General features: G+C 52.0%; 1 protein-coding gene across 1 annotated transcript in view; it reads left to right on the top strand.

The window, feature by feature from the left end:
• Positions 1-22,420, top strand: part of LOC119092206 (uncharacterized) — a 37,322-nt gene that overhangs the window by 14,820 nt on the left and 82 nt on the right. Inside the window, exon 3 of the mRNA XM_037215183.1 lies at positions 21,879-21,902. Coding sequence (XP_037071078.1) covers positions 21,879-21,902 — 24 coding nt within the window. The remainder of the gene's footprint in view (positions 1-21,878; positions 21,903-22,420) is intronic.

Here is a 22,420-nt window from a genome sequence, read left to right on the forward strand (position 1 = left end):
CCCCGGTAACCATGGCGTCATTCATGTTGAACTGGAGCTGCCCTCGGGACGACTGGCTTTAATCTCCTTTCCCGATGAAACGTCCGCTGGACGGAATGGACGCCTTCCCAACGTCATGTAGATAAGGCTCTCTGTTCAGGCTTCTACCCTCATCTTCGACGTTCTTCTTAACACTTAAGCCTCCGCACACTAGCGTGCTGGCCACGCCCATCGAGGACGGGTGCCTACGCGCGCACCTCGGTCCGACGACGGGTGCCGGCGCGTAGGATGTGCGCGTGGCGCATTGGCGCGCGCGGTCGGCTGCCTGCGAGGCCCAGCCATGCACGTCTTCCACCGTCGGGCTCGCCCGACCCACGGATGACAGGCTCGCGAAACACGCTTCAAGGCGGTTTGATGCTCCGAAAAAGCGAGGTGGGAAAGGCTGAGAAACTTTTAGATATATTTATCGTCTTTCCTCGCGCGCTCAAATTTGGTCATGGGCTAGACGTTTCAGCAACACGCACACACCGCGCTGCGAAACGTCTCACCTTATTATCAACAACCAACGCCACGAATCTCCTATTTAGGTCGTTGCGCTGCTTCAGGATGACAGCAATTCGTGACAGCAGCCCGTATAATGCGCGTAACGGTTCACTGACGCACTAACACCACACTGATGCCATCCAACTTCTATTAGTCAACATAATCTTATACCGCACTGGCAATGCCTTATAAAATCCAACTCGTCATTAACAGGCGTGAAACATCCAGTGCTTTTGAATACCCATCCCAGCTAGAGTGTCCTTTCCATGTTTTCTTGATAAGCGGCTTACAGTTTGCTCTTGGCTTTCCATGGGACTTGGGAATGCTGACCTTTTCTAGTTGAATAGTTCTGAAGCACTTCTATCCACACAGCGTGGCCTTGCAGCCCCTCCTCTGCATTTGACGAACCTTCCTCAAACCTACCTCCCACTCACTCACTCACTTACCCACCCACTCACTCACTCGCCCATTCTTGCTGGGCCTCCAATACGCTTGAATGAAGCACCACTGGTCTTTTCAGAGTGTTTATACAGCCCAATCACACTATTTTCTCATAAGAAAGCATGTTTCGTGTTGGGCACTCTGCGTTGGACAGCTTTACTTGCATTGTCGAATTTATGCAGGACGTTTTCCAAAGACAATCGGTTGCGGTTAACACTTATTGAATTGTATCGTGGTTTATTAAATTGTATTGAATGTATCGTGGCATGCTTGTGACTCGCTTCCTTCATTAAAGGCATCCCCTGTTCCCTGTTGGAATGCATATTCTGTGCTTAGGACGCTTAATCACGCATGCTTCCAGGCAGCATATTGGGCAGCACCGACCTCTCTCTCTCTCTCACACACACGTTCATCATAGTTAACGATGTTTTGAACGGCATCCTTAATCCTTATACGCCAACCAGTCATCGGTATGATAAAAGCAGCCAGCTCAAGCAGCAGCAGCAGCAGCAGCAGCCAGCGTATATGAATGCATGGTACCGAGTTGCTGTCTACGCATGACTGCACAAAACCGACGCTGTATATCTTTTCAGGCAGTTTTTACTCGTACTTATATGCCTTCTGCGTCAGCATGTTAGTATACACGTTGTGGCCCGCTCAAATTTAACGCGGGAATTATCCCTCTTGTCCCCAGCTGTATACAGCTATGCGTCTTCGCTTGCTGTCTTGTTCTGAACAACACTTTTGCGCACGTTAAACAATCATGCAACTTACGTTTAAAGGCATTTGGACAACAAAAACTCTGCGTTTCTTATTTTCTATGGAACAAGGTGCAAATCACTTACAAATTACAATTTTCATGGCACTGCATCAGTCTTAACAAATTTCAAACATGTCAGGCATTGTCGCTCTCGCTCTTCCTCTTCGTCCGTAGCGATGTGGACCGAAACGGTGACAAGAAAAGTACGATTAGCAGGGACTTCCTTCCCGCCGGGCCGGTGCTGAAGCTATATCTTACCAGAATTATTATACCGTAACGAGAAAATCCACATGAAAGGAAAGACGTGAAATGAATGAGAAGACTATGCCACACTTTTCTGTACTTGTATGCAATAACTTCTTTTTTGTTGGAGCACATGCTTCATGCACATATAAATGTATTGGTGCGAGTATGGTGACGATATGTGCTTTCTACTCAAACTCGATAGTGGACTCACTGATCCCTGATTTTGAACAGCAATTTTACTCCATCCTTTTTGATGATAAGTTTTTTCATCAAAACCGCTGAGAATAAGCAAAATGGCCTTCTGCGTAAAGTTATCGCATTTCACGCCTACCCGATGTACAATCTGCTTAAGGGCACAAGGCCTTTTCTTGCTCTGAAGCCGTCGTAAGCTGCAAATGGTCAGATTTCGGGCGCACGTGTCGACATGCCCCACATGACCACCCCCCCCCCCCCGCCCCCCCCCCCGCCCCCCGCCCGCCCCCCCCCCACCTCCCCAACCGAGTGCGCGTCAACCCTGAACTCAAAAATCCCTCACCAGCACAGGCACTCGGCGAGTACAGACACGTACCACTAACTACACAGACCCACCATTTTGATTATCGAGATACTAAGTTCTTTGCGTGACTTCCTCCTACCCATCCCCGTCGTCCAATATTATGTTTGTGCTCCACTATGGAGGCCAAATGGGTCATTTGATGCGCCTTCTTTCTCCTCGTTAAGATCCAGTAAGTTCATGAGTACATACACATGCACACACACACACACACACCCACACACACACACACACACACACAACACACACACACACACACACACACACACACACACACACACACACACACACACACACACACACACACACACACACACACACACACACACACACACACCACACACACACACACACACACACACACATATATATATATATATATATATATATATATATATATATATATATATATATATATATATATATATATGTAATATAGATTATAGAGGGGAGAGAGAGAGAGGGGAGAGAGGAGAGAGAGAGAGAGAGAGAGAGAGAGAGAGAGAGAGAGAGAGAGAGAGAGAGAGAGAGAGAGAGGAGAGAGAGAGAGAGAGAGAGAGAGAGAGAGAGAGAGAGAGAGAGAGGAGAGAGAGAGAGCGAGAGAGAGAGAGAGAGAGAGAGAAGAGAGAGAGAGAGAGAGAGAGAGAGAGAGAGAGAGAGAGAGAGAGGGAGCTCTGAACGTCCCAATGCTGGGACGGCGGAATTGCCAACCACCACGCCTTCACACAAAACAATGATAAAAAATAAACAATTATCGAATTAGCACCACCGTGCATACCAGATACCAGTCGGCGATCAGTCGACACTTGGTGACTCGAAGGGCGGTACTATGCAGCTCCCAGTGATATGCCGCCGACTGCAGTCTCTGGATGTTCACTCTCGGCGCTGTCCCGGCCTTTGAACCGGATGACTTAAGCTGGCTTGATGGGATTTTTTGCTTGGCCTTCAGCCGGAAGCGATTCAGGAAGCAGGGAGGATCAGGATGTGAAGCGTCGAGCATAAAGACAAATATCTTAAAAACTTCGTTTGAAATGAGGATCGAGGCTTTTTGACTGCCATCGAATTATTGTTTGTGGGTTTGAGATCATAATGTCCGTGTTGGCAAATTTGCGCTCTCTTAATCGCACTTCTCATGATCGTTGAGCCTCACTGTCACGCTGCTTATGCCGCGCTGTTTTTATTCTGCTAATCCTTGTTTGCACCATGTGTCCTCTAATTGATTCATCGCAAAAAAGTAATCCTTCGTGACATTATGAGGTTGAATATCTAGAGCACCTAACTGTTTTAGTGATAATGATTTGTCGATATCCCGATCGCATTTTTCCTCGTGACAGCCAATCATGTATTGCACATGTCATGTTTTACGCTAAAATGGTTTAAAAGCGAATATTGTTCTTCATTCTTTAAACGGGAACGTACTTGTGGTCGACGCAGGTCTCCGTGTAAAGTCGGCTTCTGGGCTCTTTGTGGCAAGGTAAGGTGCGTCGGGCCCATATGAAGCGAACTTTTCAAGAAGCAGCTTCGGAGTTCATGCAGCCCAGGATTTCTGGCCATTACACGTGTAATCTTCTATCTATTTTCAAGAGTCAAAACTACAGAGAAGCACTTCATTGGCTATTATTTCTAACAGGATTGGATTAAATAAGAAAGCTTTTAAGCTGAAATGTGGGATGGGACAGTGTTTGCTACATTTAAAATATTTCATTCCGAGCGTGCAGTTTTCACGGGCAGCACACGCGAATAGTTCCGTGTTCAGCATGGCACCATCCATTCTAAGCCACTTAACTTACGTCTCACATCAGAGCCCAGCATGCATGCGCCTTCACATTTTCAAAAGGTCTCTTGTGAGCTTGAAATTCTAAAACCAATGAGACTGGCGAGCTCTCCCTGTCGCATGGAGCACGTGATATTGTGCATTCAAATGTTCCCAGAACCCCGGAGGTTCAAAGGCTGTGCAGTCATCTTTCTCACGCACCGCAAGATCATGAATTTTCATTCCTTGCCAAAGATCTTACCAATGCTCTGCAACTCTAAGGAAGTCACATATCTGGTTTGTTTTAGCAGGAACAGAAATAAGCTCACCGAGCTGCAATTTCAACGTTTTCGGGCACCATGTACAACATTTCCTTCGTTACTGTGCATTCATCGGTGCGGCAGAGGCCTGGGAGCCTCTTAGAGGGGACTGCGTTGTAACTGAAAGTGGTTTACCAGTTGAAACTAAATGTGCGCGTTGAAGTCCATACGGACTGGCCGATTCAAATTCGCGTGACTCGAATAGATTTAAATCATAGATAAGGCAGTAGTAATAGCCTTATGTCACGGAAGAAAAAAAAGCAGGAGAATAGAGATAAAGATGCGGCGGTATTTTGGCAACATGCCTTTATTGAAACGAATAGTAGGAGATAAGTGCATGTTGCCAAAATATGAACGCATCTATATTTCCGTGCTCTTGTTTTTTTTTCCTAGGAACAAGGCCGCTGTCGTATGTAAGAGAATGATGTTCTCGTAAATGCACGTGACAACTTACGTAAATTTCAACCTCAAGAATTTAAGAACCGAATCACGATTCGAATCCGGGATGTATTTCAAAGAACTGGTGACAGCTACCTCATCCGAAAAATTTAATATAAATACCTATTATTGCATAGTAAGAAACCAGTCAAAAATCATGCTCACCTCGTCCCGCCATTATCTCAAAAGATTTTCCGTTACCGAAGCAGCCCCACGCATCAGCCACGGCGCAAAAATAGAATGACTCAGGCGACTTGTTTGAGTCAGAATTGAATCACTTAGTGATGGTGACCCGCAGTCAGGATCTGGTTTTCGGCTGCTGAGGAAATAAGCCTCGTGCCTTTGCGACGTGGGCTATTGGCCTCCCATGAGGCCATGGTTATTGGACAGCAACAAACATGTCCATCTTAATTTCATTCCCGCTTAAATTTTTGGTGAAGCCCGTGGGCACAAAAGACCGGAAAACAAATGTTGCGTTTGCAATTCTATGACAAATCAATTTTTGCAATTATTTTGTAACAAATACTAGCGGGCGTGAAGAAACTTGCCCATTGAAAAGTTTCGTACCAGAAGAAATCCAATGATACTTTATGTCGTTATGGAGTTAAACATCGGAACAAATTGGAGTTGCACCATTTTCCGCGCTCCGAACTGGTTTGAAGTGGCTCCGAAGTGGTCAGAAACCACGGGCAGTTCCCCTCCACCACCAGTGGAGGGAAGTCCAGCGACACCAGCACAACGATCGAGTCCCCCTCCGAGCGAGGGGTGTGCCGCGCCAGACCGCAGTCGCGCAGTTGGAGGAGCTGAGGCCGGCACCGCTCTGAGGCAGCCGCGCCCGACGGCTGCGCCTGTCGGGAGTGGTGACAGCTGTGCATGCCGAGACTGGTGACAGTGCGCCTACCGAGACTGACGACAGCTGTGCTTGCTGAGCCTGGTGACAGCTGCGCCCCGCCGAGACTGGTGACAGCTGCGCCTACCGAGATTGGTGACAGCTATGGCCTGCCGAGACTGGTGATGGCTGCGCCTACCGAGACTGACGACGGCTGTGCCTGCTGAGATTGGTGACAGCTGCGCCTGCGGAGATTGGTGACAGCTGCGCGTGCCGGGACTGGTGACAGCTGCGCCCGATGAGACTGATGACAGCTGCACCTGCTGAGCCTAGTGACACTGCGCCTGCTGAGACTGGTAGCGGTTTGCGCCTGCCGAGACTGATGACAGCTACGCCTGCCGAGACTGGGCTCGCTGGCGACATGGAACCCCCGGTAATCGGATTGTGACAGCATGCCGGACCGATCTGCTCACAATGGCCAACGAGCCGCTCGCCGTGTGGAGCGCCATGAAGAGGCGTACGTTACCTCGCTTCCCGTCGTGCATCGTCGTTGAGTAGCCTAACGAGGTTAGTTTTGGGTGCCGAAAATAGCTGATTTGTGATTGGGACCCACCTACATGGCAAATTAGCTCCTCGCCAGCAATCCCGATTTAGATGCCCGCAACGTGTGCGACCGAATAAACTTACCCGTTTTACATCTGGTAAACGTCGAATGGTCGTGTAGCACGGCGTCACACTACTCAGCACTTTGAGCGGAATAAAGCCGGAAACACCAAAATATTCTAACGCCGAGCGCTGCGCTGTCGCTGGCTGTGGCTCGCCGAAGACGACCACCTTGCTGAAGCCACACTGCGTCCCGCAGAGCGGTCGGCAGTCTTACATTCCGCAGGGCGGTCGGCAGTCTTGGGTCCCCGCTAAGCGGTCTGCATAGTTTTGCGTCCCGCTGAGCGGTTGGCAGTCTCGCGTTCCGCAGAGCGGGTCGGCACAGTCTTGCGTCCCGCCGAACGGCCGGCACGGTCGCTGAGCTGCGCAGGGCGAGTGTCGTGTTCGCTGAGCTGCGCAGGACGAGTGTCGTGTTCGCGAGTCAGTACGATACCTATTACTCTCACCAGATCCTCATTGCCGCCCAGTTGGGCCAAATCTCATTACCGCCCAGTTCGGTCAAATCCTCATTACCAGCCAGTTCCGTCGAGCCCGCTGCGCCGCAGTAACGGTCGCGGATAGAGCATGACTCTGCCGGTGACGTCAGACCGGTGGGGCTCCGGAGCGCGCTGACGGCTGACGCGCCGCCGCCGCTGCCGCCGCCGCCGCCGGTCGGCCGGGAGGGCTGCCCGTCAGCTGCCGCGGCAATCTCTGCCCGCCAGGTGGCCGCGGGCGGTTTGTGTCCGGTCAGATAGTGTCCTCGGCGCGTGTCGTCCTGGCGCCGGCGTCAAATGGCGCATCAGCCCGGCAGCGATGAGCTTCGCGGGGCTGGGCGGCGGTAGCGTCTGATTGGCCATGACGGTTGACGGCGAACTCGGAACAAATGGCGCTTCACCGACCCGTGGTGGCGTGAGTGGCCAGGTGTTACAGTGGGTTGACCTGCGCCGGTGCAGCTAGCGATGACGGGTCGCGAGTTCGGGTCAATACGTCTCCGAGGCTGCTGCTCTTTGCGAATCCACGTCGCCTGGATGACTGAAAAACGCTAGTTCAGTGACCATACGGATAACAAGCATTCCTCCTGCACGTTCAGTAACCTGGTGTGCTTTTTTACTGTTGGCTCGCTGTCAATGGCTATTAACACGCGCTCAGGTGGGGGTCAAATTGACCCCTCCCCTTTGACCAAACCTATAATTGACCTTTCCAGAATGATATCCGAACGGCGCGGCGTAGCCGCGCCAAATTTTGCATAGCTGTAGACAATTGAACAGCGGGTCGTTTGGCATCAAAAATTGAAATGTACCTTGTAAGGTTGCTGACCTATGATACGCCAAAGTCAGACCATGGTTTCAGCAAAGGCAATTTCTAGGGAATCCTTCAATCTGATTCAACAACGGAGTGTTAGACGAAGCCATACATCTCTGAGATGCTTTCTTAGGCACTAAAAATATTAAATGAGCAAAAATACGTTGGCGTAAGGTTAGGTATGAAAGGTCAGACCAAGGTCACAACCAACCTGATTTATTACTCTAGGGGCTTGCCGTAAGGGATAGTTTCTGGTGCTCATGTTGAGTTTATTAATGGCAGGAACCGCATTATACATCTTTTATGGACTTCTCAGAAGTCAGGATAGGTAAATGACCTAAAATGACTCAGGTCAACATTTTGTTTTAGGAACATACTGCCTATCATAACCTTGTCACCTAGTCAAATGCAAAACTCAAAGCAAGCTTGTATGATTTTGGTCACCTTAACCTTTAAAAGGTCAAATAAGTGCACTGACCTTGAATGAGAATTTGACCTTTTGTTTAGAAACCGTTATCTGGGTTCTGGGGGGCACTTTGGAGACCAACCTGAAACTTGACCTTGTTTTGCCTTTTTTGACCCAAAGGTCATGACCTAGGAATCTGGAATTTTGACCTGAGTGAGTTCACATACAGATTGAACGCATCCTGTAAATTTGGTGTCTCTAGCTTCCATAGTTTCCTGAGATCTCAGAGGGGTCAAATTGACCCCCCCCCCCCCCCACCCGAGCAAGGGTATCTAGGGCGGGCCTCCCGGGCGAGTGTTAATCGCTGCGCTGAGGGCCATTGAATGCATGCTCCTAAAATCCGTATCAGAAATAAATGACTAAAAAAGGCCTTTTTAGCGTATTTTGCACTTTTCAAATACGATAATAATCCCAACGTGATGCAAACACATTTTTCCGCGGCTCTTTGCGCTCCTGTGAGCATGGGCTCTTTCCTGAATTTGTTTACTTCATATTGGAGGCAGAAAACACATGTCGATTGGCAAGACCCCCCCCCCCCCACCCACCCTGTATAATGACCAATGATTTAGCGATGGATAAAAACCGACGGGCAAGTCAACCAGAAACTCAACACATTTCAAAGACAAGAACCGCCGTCTCCGCTCTGGACAAGACGTGAACGTCGCCAACAAACGGTCGTGCCAGCACCAAGAGCTGGCGATGGCTGGTGCAGGCCCCGGCCGCGAGCCGTGCCCGGCCTGTGATCCGTCGGCGGCGCCGGCCCGCCCCGTCCCGCCGCCGGCCGGCCCGGGCCGGCCGGCGTTGGACGTATTGTGCTGCCGTCGACGGGGCCGACGGCCGCGTCGGAGAGAGCGCCCGGTGACGGGGTCAGAGCGAGCTCGATACCGGCGCAGGACGACGCCGCCGCCGGCTGCCGCCGCCGCTGCCGCCGCCGTCCGGCTCAAAGGAAATAATAACTGACCCGTGACGGACAGAGAGGAAGAGGGAGACATGTGTTTGAAAGGGAGAGGGAGAGAGAGAAAAATAGAGAGAGAGAGGGGGGGGAAGAGACCATCGGAGGTGGAAGACATTTACGGGTTGCGAGCGCTCGGTCACGCAATGACAGCAGCTGACGTACACTGGGGTGTATAATCTCCCCACACTCCCCTGATGTGAAGGCTGCATTGATACTCTTGCATCCAGCATCGCCGTACTGAAGTCTGGTGAATGGAAGCAGGTTTTTGGTACGTTGCAGTCCAGTTGGTCTGAGAGGTAGCGTGACGCACACCGAGTGCGCTGGTGGCGCCTCTGGTGCTGACCAGCGAAACCAGAAAGGACGCCATACACGCCTGGTAATGCCACGTGCCGACCTTTCACAGCTCTCATTCTGTGGGCTTCACGGACCCTGGAATTGTTCTTTGAGTTAGACTGAATCCGCTGGTCCAGGAGAGACTAGCTTGGGAAATGCAGGGTGAAAACAGGGATAAGGCTTGCAGACAAAGCAAAAAGAAGCGAAGAAGTAGGAAACAAAGTGGGCAAAAACATAAATGGGAGACAGTGGTGCAAAAAAGATGGTTAGTAAAAAAGCATCTAAAGGATGCCAGGCAAGACAAACATAGAGAGTGGCAAAAGAGAGAGGGAGGGGAAAGTGTCCGCTGGGGTGCTCGGTGTAACATCGATCTTGTTACAGCGGTAAATGTGGCGGCAGCGTAAGTGCCAGCGACAGGCATCCAAAATTGGACCGTAAACGCCTTCAGAGAACCACTAGACGAGCGAGGCAACAGGACCCTTTACACGAAGGAAAAAGGGAGAGAGGGGAAGAGAGAAGAGAGATAAAGTAGAGAGAGACAGAGTAAATAGAGAGAAGAGGAGAGAGAGGGGGTGGAGAGAAAGATGTGTGAGTGTGTGTGTGTGTGTGTGTGGTGTGTGTGTGTGTGTGTGGTGTGTGTGTGTATGTGTGTGTGTGTGTGTGTGTGTGTGTGTGTGTGTGTGTGTGTGTGTGTGTGTGTGTGTGTGTGTGTGTGTGTGTGTTTTAATTGAGGTTGGTGAATTCCACCGATTGGCACCTGGTATGAATGGGCACTGCTTATCAAACTGGGAATCAGTTCTCTATTTTCCAGCCAATGCTCGGAATTAGTTATCTCCAACGCCCCAACCAATTTTATATTGTAAACACAGATAAAGCATGTGATCTTACTTTATCTCACAAAGCTTACAAAGGTATCTAAATTTAATCAATTCGCTCCCCTCTAAGTCTAGAGAGAGCGCTTTCACGCTCTCTCCTCTCCCTCATCCCTGCCCGCCTTTCGTCTCCCACCGCCCCCCCCCCTCTCTCTCTCTCTCTCTCTCTCATCCTCTCTCTCTCTCTCTCTCTCTCTCTCTCCTTGCTCATACTTTTGCCTATTCCTTTTTTTCCTCTCTATCTTACTCCTATCACTACCCCTCCCTCCCTTCCTCCTTCCCTCCCCCTCCCGCTCTCCCTCCGCTCCCCTCTCTCCCTCCCTGCCCTCCTCCGGTCAGCGCCTCTGCGCCTCCCGGGCGGTGGCGTGTCGCCCGGGCTGGCGAAGTCGTCTGAGCCGCCGCCGCGCCGCCGCCAACACACACAGCCGCCGCCGAGCGCCGTCACCGCTGACACGGGACACTTGCGACCGTCTCCAGTCGCCGCCGTCTGGACGGCTCGCCGCCTCCGCCGGCGCTCCATTCGCGGCCGGTTTGGCGGCGCCCGCCGCATTCCGAAGTGGTGATCAGAAGGCACAACTGTTGGCCCAGTTGGCCCGCTGTAATTCGTATTGATTCGGGGCGGCCGGGGTACGTGTTTACGGGTGTGTTTGCCGGTCCCGGTTACGCCGCGGAGTGGGATGCGTTCGTGTAGACGAGCGCGTTCTCGCGCGGCAAAAGCCAATGCCGTTGGCAGCTCGTCCTGCTGACAGTTCAGGGAAGTAGGGCCCTTGGCACAGCTGGCCGGCTTCACCCACACAAGTGGTCTTGTTTGCCCGGCGGCGCTAACGCCGGGTCTCGTCGCATAAGTGACCACATTTGCCGCCGCTGCTGTCGGTCATTTCCCGCCTGGCGGACGGACTATCGGCCGCCATTAGCCTCCCGCCGGGCGTCGCTGCACGCGTCGCCAGGATAGGCTGCGCCTCGTCGCACCGCGTGACAACCCCCGATAACTCGATATTCATAGATGCGACTAACCGGGCGCACGCGGATGGGCCGAGCTGCTCTCTCCCCGGCCAGTCAGCTGATCGGTGACGTCACGGCGCCCGGCGACAAAGAGCCGCCATCGACTGCCGTCGGCATCACCCTCTGCCATCCAGCTGATCGATGGTGTCAAACATTGGGTCTCACTTGCCGCCAGCGTGAGCTGGGGGACGGGTGCCGCGCCTCTGCGGGGAGCCGCGCGCCTCGCGAGCAGCCCTGATGACCTGCCATGCGCCCCGCTGCGCGCGCAGCGCCCCGACCGAGTCGGAGATTGCGGCAGAGTCGAGGCTCCGGCAGCCTCCTAGTGCTGGCGGTGAGACCGAAGACCTGACTTGGCTGCAGTGAGACCGAAGGCCAGGTCACGCTTGATTGCCTGCTACCGCCCAGGGCGCATCGCCAGCGCCAGAAAGTTGGCAGAGAGCGAGTCCCTCCCTGTCGGAAGCTTGTGAACGTCATAGCGGTAATAACATGACGTCGATTGACATGAGATTCCGGCATTTCGGTTTGGCTTGCTAAGCCGAGCCGGATTCAACGCACTGTTCGAAAACCAGCGCCATGCTGCGTTCGCAGGCGCAACTATGCGGCAACCGCGCAACAGTCAATGTGCAAAGTTAGGAGCAGTTTGAGGGCTCCTCCACCCCGGTTCCAACGTGCGAGTTTGGGAGCAGTTTGAGGGCCTCTCCGCCCCGGTTCCAACGTGCGAGGTTGGGAGCAGTTTGAGGGCCTCTCCGCCCCGGTTCCAACGTGCGAGGTTGGGAGCAGTTTGAGGGCTCCTCCACCCCGGTTCCAACGTGCGAGTTTGGGAGCAGTTTGAGGGCCTTTCCGCCCGGTTCCAACGTGCGAGGTTGGGAGCAGTTTGAGGGCTCCTCCACCCCGGTTGCGACGTGCGAGGTTGGGAGCAGTTTGAGGGCTCCTCCACCCCGGTTGCAACGTGCGAGGTTGGGAGCAGTTTGAGGGCTCCTCCACCCCGGTTCCAACGTGCGAGGTTGGGAGCAGTTTGAGGGCCTCTCCGCCCCGGTTCTATTGTACGATGGTTTCGGCTGAGCGCGCCGGTGGCAGCTGGTGCGGCGCGTGAACGCGGCGCGCGCCGTAAGAGCAGGCGGGGGCGGGCAGACACGACCAGCTGCCGTCAGTTCCGAGCCTCGTAACCCAGTGGCTCACGCTGAAGGTACGACAGTGCAGAGGCGCGTCTCTCGGTCGTGGGAGGACTGCACTGGAAGGGGCGGAAAACGAGATCGGCTGAAAGGTCAGCCCATGGCTGGAGGAGAGGAACCACCTGGAGCCTGACGGTCACTTGGGCTTGCGGCAGAATGTCCAGACTGCGGTGAGCGTATATGCTAAATGGTTTTTACCTCATTTTTTGAACCCTGTAGTAGAGCGAAGCCGTTGGTTAGTTGAAGATAATGGGCGTGCTTTTCATTTCGCACCCACGTGGTGTGAAGCATAATGTAATAAGTATGAGATACACCGATAATGTTGCCCGAACTACAACAAGACTACGGAAAACTAAGTTCAGTCGCGAAAGGATATTCATTTAGATACATGCCGTGCATATGATGATGGAAATACTTAACACGTGATTTGTCACCGTCGTTGCTTCTTAACGTGAGCCGCAACGCTGGCGGCCGCTGACTCGCGTCCGCGTGTGACGAAAACAACATGTGAGCAAGCATGCGTGATCGTCATCTAAACAGAGAATAGGGTTTTATGGTACCGCATGTTCGAACTTGGAGCATCTTTGGGAGGATCGTGCAGCACACATTAGACCCTTGAGCAAAATGTCACTACAATCGCTGATTTGACCAGTTCGCATCTGTTGTCTTCCCCTATGCTTGCCTATTCTCCGGATCTGGAGATGGCCCAACCAATCTCATCGCCATCTTGTGCGTACAAGAGACTACTGTTTCAAAGTCGGTGAGAGCGCACCTTTTCATCAAGTCACACACTACGATTTCAACAGGTCATGGCGTCATACCGGACACAGCTGTTTACAACATAAGTAGACCGACGTGTGGGATGTCTGTTGTGCCGACCGTGTAATATTAGTGATCCTGATTTATCAACAATCAGGCTAGGTTTGATCGATGTATCTATGCCTCGTTGGTGCTACCTTTGTTTCCCAACCTATTGTGATTCGGTTTCAGTCATATTTAGCTCAATAACAAACGACCTTGCAACTTATCGACCTCACGTAATAAGTCAAGAAGTTTCAACTTCTCACGCACCTCGTCTAACCTTCATCAGCTCTTGTTCCTAACTTCGGGCTCACGCCTGTTCAGGGGTGTAGTCAACATCCACGATACAAGGGAAGCCACCAGAACTTGTGATGGGAGACAGGATTTGTTTCGGGGCCGAGTGCCAGCCCATTTACAGTACCTACGCACTGCGAACAGACTACAGACGCCACAAACGCTGATAGGTACAGTGCCTGGCATATCAATGGCTATCAATGTTGGTTTGCACTGACGCCGAGAACCATTGTCTCAGCCGCGTACCGTACATGTCCGCTCGGCTATCCGCCGACACTGTCACCAGTTGGTGCCGCTGGGCGCGACATGGGACGGTCCGCGACAGTCAATGACATTCAAAATCAAACTAATATAGGTCATCACCAGATTGCGGACCTATCTTCAATAGTTTCGGGCCGGCAGACACTGAGCTTGGTCCGGGCGGAGAAAGTAAAGTCCTACGTCGCATCCGTGATTGCGTCCCAGCGCGGATGGTCATGTCCAACTTCAACATTCACCGTGGGAGACAAAACCAGAGGCAGCAATGCCCGGTCCAACTGGCTTTGACTGCCCATATTTTGATGTTGCATAACATATACATACATACAGAGAGAGAGAGAGAGAGAGATATATATATATATATATATATATATATATATATATATATATGTATATACATATATATATATATATATATATATATATAGGTATGTATGTATGTATGTATGTTATGCAACACCCAACCTCAAACGGCAGTCAAAGCCTATTAGACCTGGCATTGTTGCCTCTGGTTTTGTCTTTTACCGTGAATGTTAAGTTGGACATGACCATCCGCGCTGGGACGCAATCACGAATGCGACGTGGGACTTTACTTTCTCCGCCCGGATCAAGCTCAGTGTCTGCCGGCCCGAAACTATTGAAGATAGGTCCGCAATCTGGTGATGACCTAAATTAGTTTGATTTTGGATGTCATTGGCTGCCATGGATCGTCCCATGTCTCACCCAGCGGCACCAACAGGTGACAGTGTCGGCAGATAGCCGAGCGGACATGTACGGTACGCGGCTGAGACAATGGTTCTCGGCGTCAGTGCAAACCAACATTGATAGCCCATTGACACCACACACACACACACACACACACACACACACATATATATATATATATATATATATATATATATATATATATATATAGTCGAACGTCACATAAATATTGGTGTATTGGAGTGGAGAAGCACGAATAAGAGGTGCAATGAAGGGTAGCCATCAGTGTGGCCACCAGCACATGGCCTCTGCCGGCTGGTGGGCAATATGCCAAGCTGTTCAGGAAGTACGAACATTGAACGGTGAGATCAGGGTACGAGTCGTGTCGGCGGCGATATGCCACGAAATATAGAGTCCCGGTCCAGTAATGGCAAGTGTGTGATTGAACGAAACGACCCAGTGTGAGATAATTAGCGATAGTGGAACAATCTGTCCCTGGCGCTGTCTCCACCTCAGCACCTTCTGTGCCCAGGTGGCAAGTTAGCCAGGTCAGTTTGGAATACCTTCGACGAATGGCTTTTGCCGTGCGCAACGCATCAGCTTGTGGCATCGATGGGCTCTGAGCCCGGGTCTCAAAGCTACTTCCAACCTCATCGGTGAAGTTGCACTTAACACCATGAATGTTTGCCTCACATTGAACGACACACGAGAGCGAAGGAACATGGATTGGACCACTCAATGCGTATGTCTGATCATTCCGAAAACCGCTTTAATCCCTGAACAAAGTTAAGCCTTCTGGTCATTTCCAAGATCATGGAGAGGGTAGTATCCGACCTGGGAAGGAAAGGCCTGAAGTTCCTTTCTTCTCTCGGTATCATGAGTTGACTATTATGCCGAAAATAACCGACACTCAACGTGCCAGGAGGTTCATGTCAAACCAAGACAAAGAGCAATCATCGGGATACACCAAGAAAGTACTCAACGTTTGCAGTGGTGCGCATGGTTGCGAATAAACAGGGTTGAGCGAAAAATGCAGATTCAGAAGCCGAAGGCGCGTGATGGACAGAAAACGTGCTGAATTTATGCAGGCTACCAATGAAAAGAAACAAAGGAATTAATGAGTCAAGCTTCCATACTCGCATGCTCGACGTGACCGATGTAGTCGAGAATGCTGCTCAACGTCAACCCCATCCCCGTCCAACCTCACCCATCTCCTGGCTCCCATTGAGTACGGTTTCCGATCTCGTCACGGCACTGGGATGTGCCTGATAGACCGTGGCAAAAAGTGCAAAGTCATCTGTAACGCTATCATTTGTCATATCATATCATTCATATCATATTATATCATATCATTATCACTACAAACTACTCGTATGGATGCAACTGCAGTGCATCGACATGAAATAGTTTCACAGTTATAGGTCAGGTTACAGTCAGTTTGTCCGCTTCTCTTCTCGGTCGCATGACCATCAGCTGCCAGTCCCTCGCCCTGTCAGTCAGGGAGTTTTCAGGGTTCCTATTCAGAGTTCACCATTCTTCCCAATTTGTCTTCACGCCGTCCGTCGATGAGCATGGGCTGCATGCGCCGACGACCTTGTCGTGCAATACAGAACCGATGCGCATGCGCTGAGGTCTGGTCATAAATATGCGTCACGGGCTGTCATGACCGAGTTAAAAACTGACCCCGCGCACGAGATCACTGGGAGGCACTGAGAGACAAGTCTTATTCGAAAACTTGCCTCCCAGTGCTTGTCAAATCCTTTGCAAACTTCATGCCTTCCTCGCAAAATTCCGAGTCTCTGCTATCAAACACTGTAGCGAAGGTAATGACCTCGGATTCGACCGGTTCCTTTCATGCATTTGCATGTAACCCACCTACGGCAGTACTTGGGCATTCTCACCGGTGCCCCCCCCCCCCCCCCATTTTTGCCACTGTCTGCTGCCTGACTCTTTCCACATGACAGCGTTTGCTCCGGTATTCTCACATATCTGGCATTGCCTGAACGTGTATGGAAACGGGTTCACCGACAATATGTCTATGCGGCAGAAAATTGTGAACTTCGCTACGCGGGTCATCCCGGCGGAAGCAAAGTGGATCTCGTGCCAGACGTGCATAGGGACCAAGGTTGTTTGAATGAACCCGGCTCGTTTGATCTCCAGACCCAGACACTTACACAAGTCGTCGGCATACTGACCCGAGTCTGTCCTCGTATTCTACCGTAAAGGCCAGGCTCCCGCCGCTCGGCGGCTGGGAAGAGGCACTTCAGTCGTCGCGCGGCCTTCTTCGCGCGACGTTTCTTTATAATGTCCTACCGCACTAGCAGTGAAATAAAATCATCTTAGCCTTCCGACACGCATTGAGAAGGGCTTATGGTGTCTGCTCCATACGGACGTTGATTATGCTGTCGGTCTCCCAATTTGTTTCATCGCTATGACCTGAGTGATCGTGGGACGAACCAGCCTCTATGTTTGTGGCTGATTTGCGTGCGCTTTGGTCCGCATCTTATGTGCTAGCTATGCTGCTGACTTTGCATGCCTTTTTGTTCGTGCTTGATACCATTTTGCCCATCTGTGCTTCTCGTTAGGTTGGCAGTAGATCAAAAACAGCCCAATTGGCTTTTGGTATGGTCTTGGAAAACATTTTATGGCTTGAATAATTAAATAAATACCAAAAAAGACATCCAGTATCGACGACATCACGTGCAAGCGATGGAGATGAGAGTAGATGAGCCGGAAGGTGCGCTATATTGACCCTCCCTGTCTCCGACAACCGGCCAGCGTGACAGCCAGACCGCGCCTCTGTGCCTTGTGCTGCACCGGCCAGTGAAACTGTGTCGCGGGCGATGGAGTCGAGCTCGCGCTTAGCTGACCTGGGAGGTCCGTCTGCTAAGAGGGCACCAGTGAACATGCTCGCTTACCACGGCTCGGGCAAAAGCGTCGGAGTGCTGGAAAAAGCGGTGTCGGAGTCGTAAATATAGGTTGTACGGTTTGCAGAATCAGTTGCCTCTCATGACTTTTTTCTTTTCAACTTCATAAGGAAAAAAATGATCAATCTGTGAACGCATGCGCTGATAACAATTTGAACGCATGATCACGGATTTCGGCCGTTCATATCTCTACTGCTTTGAACGGGTTAGGCATATGGTCTATTAAAGTATGTTGATTTATTTTTGGTTATGTTGGGCAGAATGTGGTTCTTATAAAAAGTGGCATTTGAAGGTCAACAAAATTCGGACAGCGTGACTATCACTGTTTTCGCGTTTTGTCCCAGGCTGTGGGTGTAATGGACTTAAACGTTCCGCTAAGGACAAAATATTAAGAATGACACGAGAGGTTACCAGGCTCTCATGTAAACGTATTAAGGTTTTACAAAAGCTATTACACTGTAAAGAGAAAATTGCTAGTAAAAATAAAGACATCACATGAATCAGAGGAGTAAATGGCAGCCTCCTATGTATTGAGGTAACAAACGATTTTTTGGTAGGCCCAACCCCTTCAACAAGGCCATGATGGCGGCGACCACCGAGGTAAATGCTTTCGGAAGGCTGACACACGTACGACGCAGAGGCTCGTCAATGGCGTAGGCCAAACTTTTGGTAGTCTCGTGGTAAGTGATCATAAGTGTAGGGACCGGGGATGTCAGAGGGATGGGGGGGGGGGTGAACCGAGGAGTTCAGGGGTGGGGGTCGCGACCACTTTTGCTAAAAGCTTGACCTCGAGCTAGCTCACGGTGGCGCACAGAGGAGCAACACAAGGGATTTGGCCCCTCAATTGTCGGAATATTTTTTACGTTCCTGGCGGCGTTTTCCCTGAGCTGGCTGGAGGCAGGCAGTCTCTGTGAAATCATTTGCAGTGAAGTCGGCTGCAGGAAGAATGAGATGGCAATAATCACGCGATAATTTCTGACAGCACTGAATAACCGAACGCTCGTAACCTCTCGCCTGACATCTCTCCGTCCACCGACAGGCGTCACGTCCCGAACGGTCTCGCTAAGAGCTCGCACAGCTCGCTACCTTCAGGTGGCTGCGTGTGATAGCGCGATCTAGATACACGGTATGCATCTTTGCTGGTGCCTTGCCACCTACAGATATTTGTCTTGAGACCAACGTGATCCCCAAATCTCCCCAAGAGCACTGGAGAGCACAAAGGCGTCCAAAGACATGCGTTCTTCGATGGTCTCATCTTCGGCTGCCCTGTGCATGTTTTGGAGCCCGGACCTGATCCGGCTTCAGCTATCAGGTTATGAGCCGATGGAAGTTTCCGGCACTCAACAGCATTGAGTGCCGGGCTTCTGAGCCATATCTGGACTTCTGAGCCATATCTGGACGTTCTGGTTCAGGATGAGCTGAACGGCCCGGGTTAAGACGTCGAGTCATTTGGAAGTGGCAACTATAGCCCTTAACACCTACCGGCTCTTCAGAGCGCGGGGTGAAGTGCACCGAAATCTGTTATGCATCCGAACAGGGGATCTTCAAATTACTATTCTATATTTTCATCCTGTTTCACGACGTTGAAAATTGCTTGCCGTGTCTCTTTGAAGAAGCTGCCGATGGTGTAACTCGAAAACAGGCTATCGTGTAAGGTTTCGTTGAATCAGTTCGCCATATGGACGCCTCAAACAGCTTGGCCCACGGGTCGGTGCATCCGCATCACATAAGACGGACCACAGTGACCGGTCATTAAGGTGCGCAGCGCATATTACATGCTGAGGTGGTCTGTTTATTGCGGGAGCATTCCTGTGACCCACACTGGCGGCTACAGCTCTATCGCAACAGCGCTATTAACTGATGTTCAAGATGACGTTAAGCGGCTGGTGAGACTTGAGGATTTTGCCGGCAAATAACGCCCGGTTTGAAAAAGGGAGTTGCGGCGTCAAACAGTGGTGATCACCGTTAACTTTTCCAGTGCATACGCTGTACAGTTATGGCGCCAGCCCATTGGCTCTGTGCGGGTTCTGTACGTTGGATTTTTCAATGCGCAACCTGGAGAGAAGATCTCTGTGTCTCCCTCCCCGCCAAAACTACAGAGCCTTCCAAACCACGCCAATAAGCTGTACTGTAAGCGCCTCCGCGCGGTAGGGATCCAGCTTTAGACGTGACATCGCTGGGTACGGCAGAAGCACGCGGCCCATCCCATAAATCACTTTATGGAATGTATTAGGCGGGCCTTAATGCCAGCGCTAAACCCATGCACTTTGCGTCGCTATTGCGGACCGGCTCCATGCGCTCACACCAGCACAGCGCACTGCGTTGTCAGCTGGTGATCACGTTGTCGAGAGAACGGGCGCTCGCGATAACGTCGCTCGTGCAGTCGGCTGCTGCTCGTGCAGGCTGTAGGAATGGTGCACTCTCGACAGCTAGAGCTTCGAAATACTTGCCTGCTGTGGTAGGTAGCGCGACATTGCCCGGGTTTCTCGGACCCTGGCTTTATCACGTTCTTCGCTGATGGCTTCACTGGAACTCACTCGGCTGTGCCTGCGGCAGAGGGAATAGGACGGAGGACTGCAAGTCGCAGTCCTGCAAGCATAGGTCTTAGCTTCGAGTCCCGTGGAAAGCAGTCTGTTGGAACCAGACATACACATTGCGGACGGCTGATGATTGGGTCAGCTAGGGTCGGTTTGCCTCAAGTGCAGGCGTGGTACAGCATTGTATAGCACGAAAAAGATCCTTGCGGGATTTCTCTAGCTGAATTGCCGGAGGTAAAACTATCATTTGAGTTGAAATGGCAACAACGTCCACTAAACGTGCTTTACGATCGGTTAGAATATGCGGTGAGCTGCTGCCACAATTCTGAAAGATAATCCACTTTTAGAATCAACATAAAGTACACACCGCTTGCAAGAGTATCCATTGATTCCTTCGCAGACAGAGTGGAGAATTTTTCCCAGCGGCTTCTCTTCAAGCATATCGACAGACCCTATGCACAGACCTTAGCTCGATCTAGCACCGTCCATTTTCAAAGAGAGATGACAGTTTTATGACACTTTTTACCTAATGTATCACCGCTGAAATGATGGAACACATATGAGGAGAAATCCGTCAAAATAGTACGCGAACACCACGCCATAGTTCCTCCTATATTTCGTGGGCGTTCGTTCCAATCTTTGCTGAAAAGATATTGCATTCAACCCATCCTTCAAGTAAAATCACCCTCGGTGATGTATGGACGCGACAGAAGCCCCGAGTTACACCGTGGCGTCAGATTGGGCCGCTCGCCTGGTGAGTCCTGGCCGGCTGGTAGCTGTATTCGGGCTGACCTTCCTACGCGTCCTAAAGGCTCAAATCTACGCTGTTCTTTTCACAGAGCCGACGCACATTGCTGGGGACTTATGCCGGATGCACTGTAGCATTAGCTGCCACTGCGTGTTGTTCGTCTTTGTGTGGTCCTACTCGTACTCGGTGTACCGTTTCGTTAGAAATGTTAGCGAAGAAGTTCTCTCTCGCCTATCGGGGTATGCTGGGGATCATCCGGACTGGGGCCGTTTGAACTTTACGACGCACTCAGCTACTGAGGCTATGTGGCGTCGCCCGCCTCTCATCCTGGCAGGAAGAGCGGGCTTCGCGGGGGAATCGAACCCGTACCTCTGTTTCCCGGACGCGCGGTATTTAACGTGGGCGCGTTAACCACCACACTATCCGCACCCTGAGATATTCCTGACTGGGACTTATTCATACTCATCAAAATGTGCGCAAAATCTATTACGTTGGTGATACTCAACCAGCCTGTTTCAGACATCACTTCAAGTTTAATTGTACCCGGAACACCTCCAGGCTGATCGCGTATATTAAGCCAGTCTACGATCTGCTGGGGCTGGATACGAGCACCGCATCATCAATCACCTTGCGTGTGTCGACACCCTGAGCCTTTGAGTTTAGCTCCTGTCGTGAGTGTCCAACACTTGTCTTCCGCTCCCCATGGGTCCTGGCACTGTCTGCCATGTGCGGGACTGCTGACCTCGTCACGACCCCGTCTGACCCCTGCGATGTCTGACTCCTCTCATATGTGACCGCTGCGGTGCGTGCCCCCGCCGCAAGCGACCTCTGCCACATGTGACCTCTGCCTCGACCTCTTCCGCGTGTGCCTTCTGTCGCGCGTGACCTCCGTCGTGCGTGAACTCTGCCGTATGGGACCCTCGCTATCCGTGCCTCCGCCGTGTGTGACTGCCGCCATGTGTGGCGGTTGTCCCGTCTGACCCCTGCGCCGTCCTCCAGCAGAGGCGGGGCGTCGCAGCAGCTGTCGCTCTCCGTGCTGCTGCCCCCCGCCGTGTGCGCCTGCTGCCGTGTGTGACGGCTGCCCCTTCTGACCCCTGCGCCGCCCTCCAGCAGAGGCGGGGCGTCGCAGCAGCTGTCGCTCTCCGCGCTGCCGCCCCCCGCCGTGTGTGACTGCCGCCGTGTGTGCCTGCTGCCGTGTGTGCCTGCCGCCCCTTCTGACCCCTGTGCCGCTCTCCGGCAGAGGCGGGGCGTCGCAGCAGCTGTCGCTTTCCGCGCTGCCGCCCCCCGCCGTGTGTGACTGCCGCCGTGTGTGCCTGCCGCTGTGTGTGCCCGCTGCCGTGTGTGCCTGCTGCCGTGTGTGCCTGCCGGCCCTTCTGACCCCTGTGCCGCTCTCCGGCAGAGGCGGGGCGTCGCAGCAGCTGTCGCTCTCCGCGCTGGCCGCCCCCCCGCCGTGTGTGACTGCCGCCGTGTGTGCCTGCTGCCGTGTGACGGCCGCCCCTTCTGACCCCTGCGCCGCCCTCCGGCAGAGGCGGGGCGTCGCAGCA

This window comes from Pollicipes pollicipes, unplaced genomic scaffold (genome assembly GCF_011947565.3).
Source record: "Pollicipes pollicipes isolate AB1234 unplaced genomic scaffold, Ppol_2.1 Scaffold_3447;HRSCAF=4054_pilon_pilon_pilon, whole genome shotgun sequence".
Classification (NCBI taxonomy): Eukaryota; Metazoa; Arthropoda; class Thecostraca; order Pollicipedomorpha; family Pollicipedidae; genus Pollicipes; species Pollicipes pollicipes.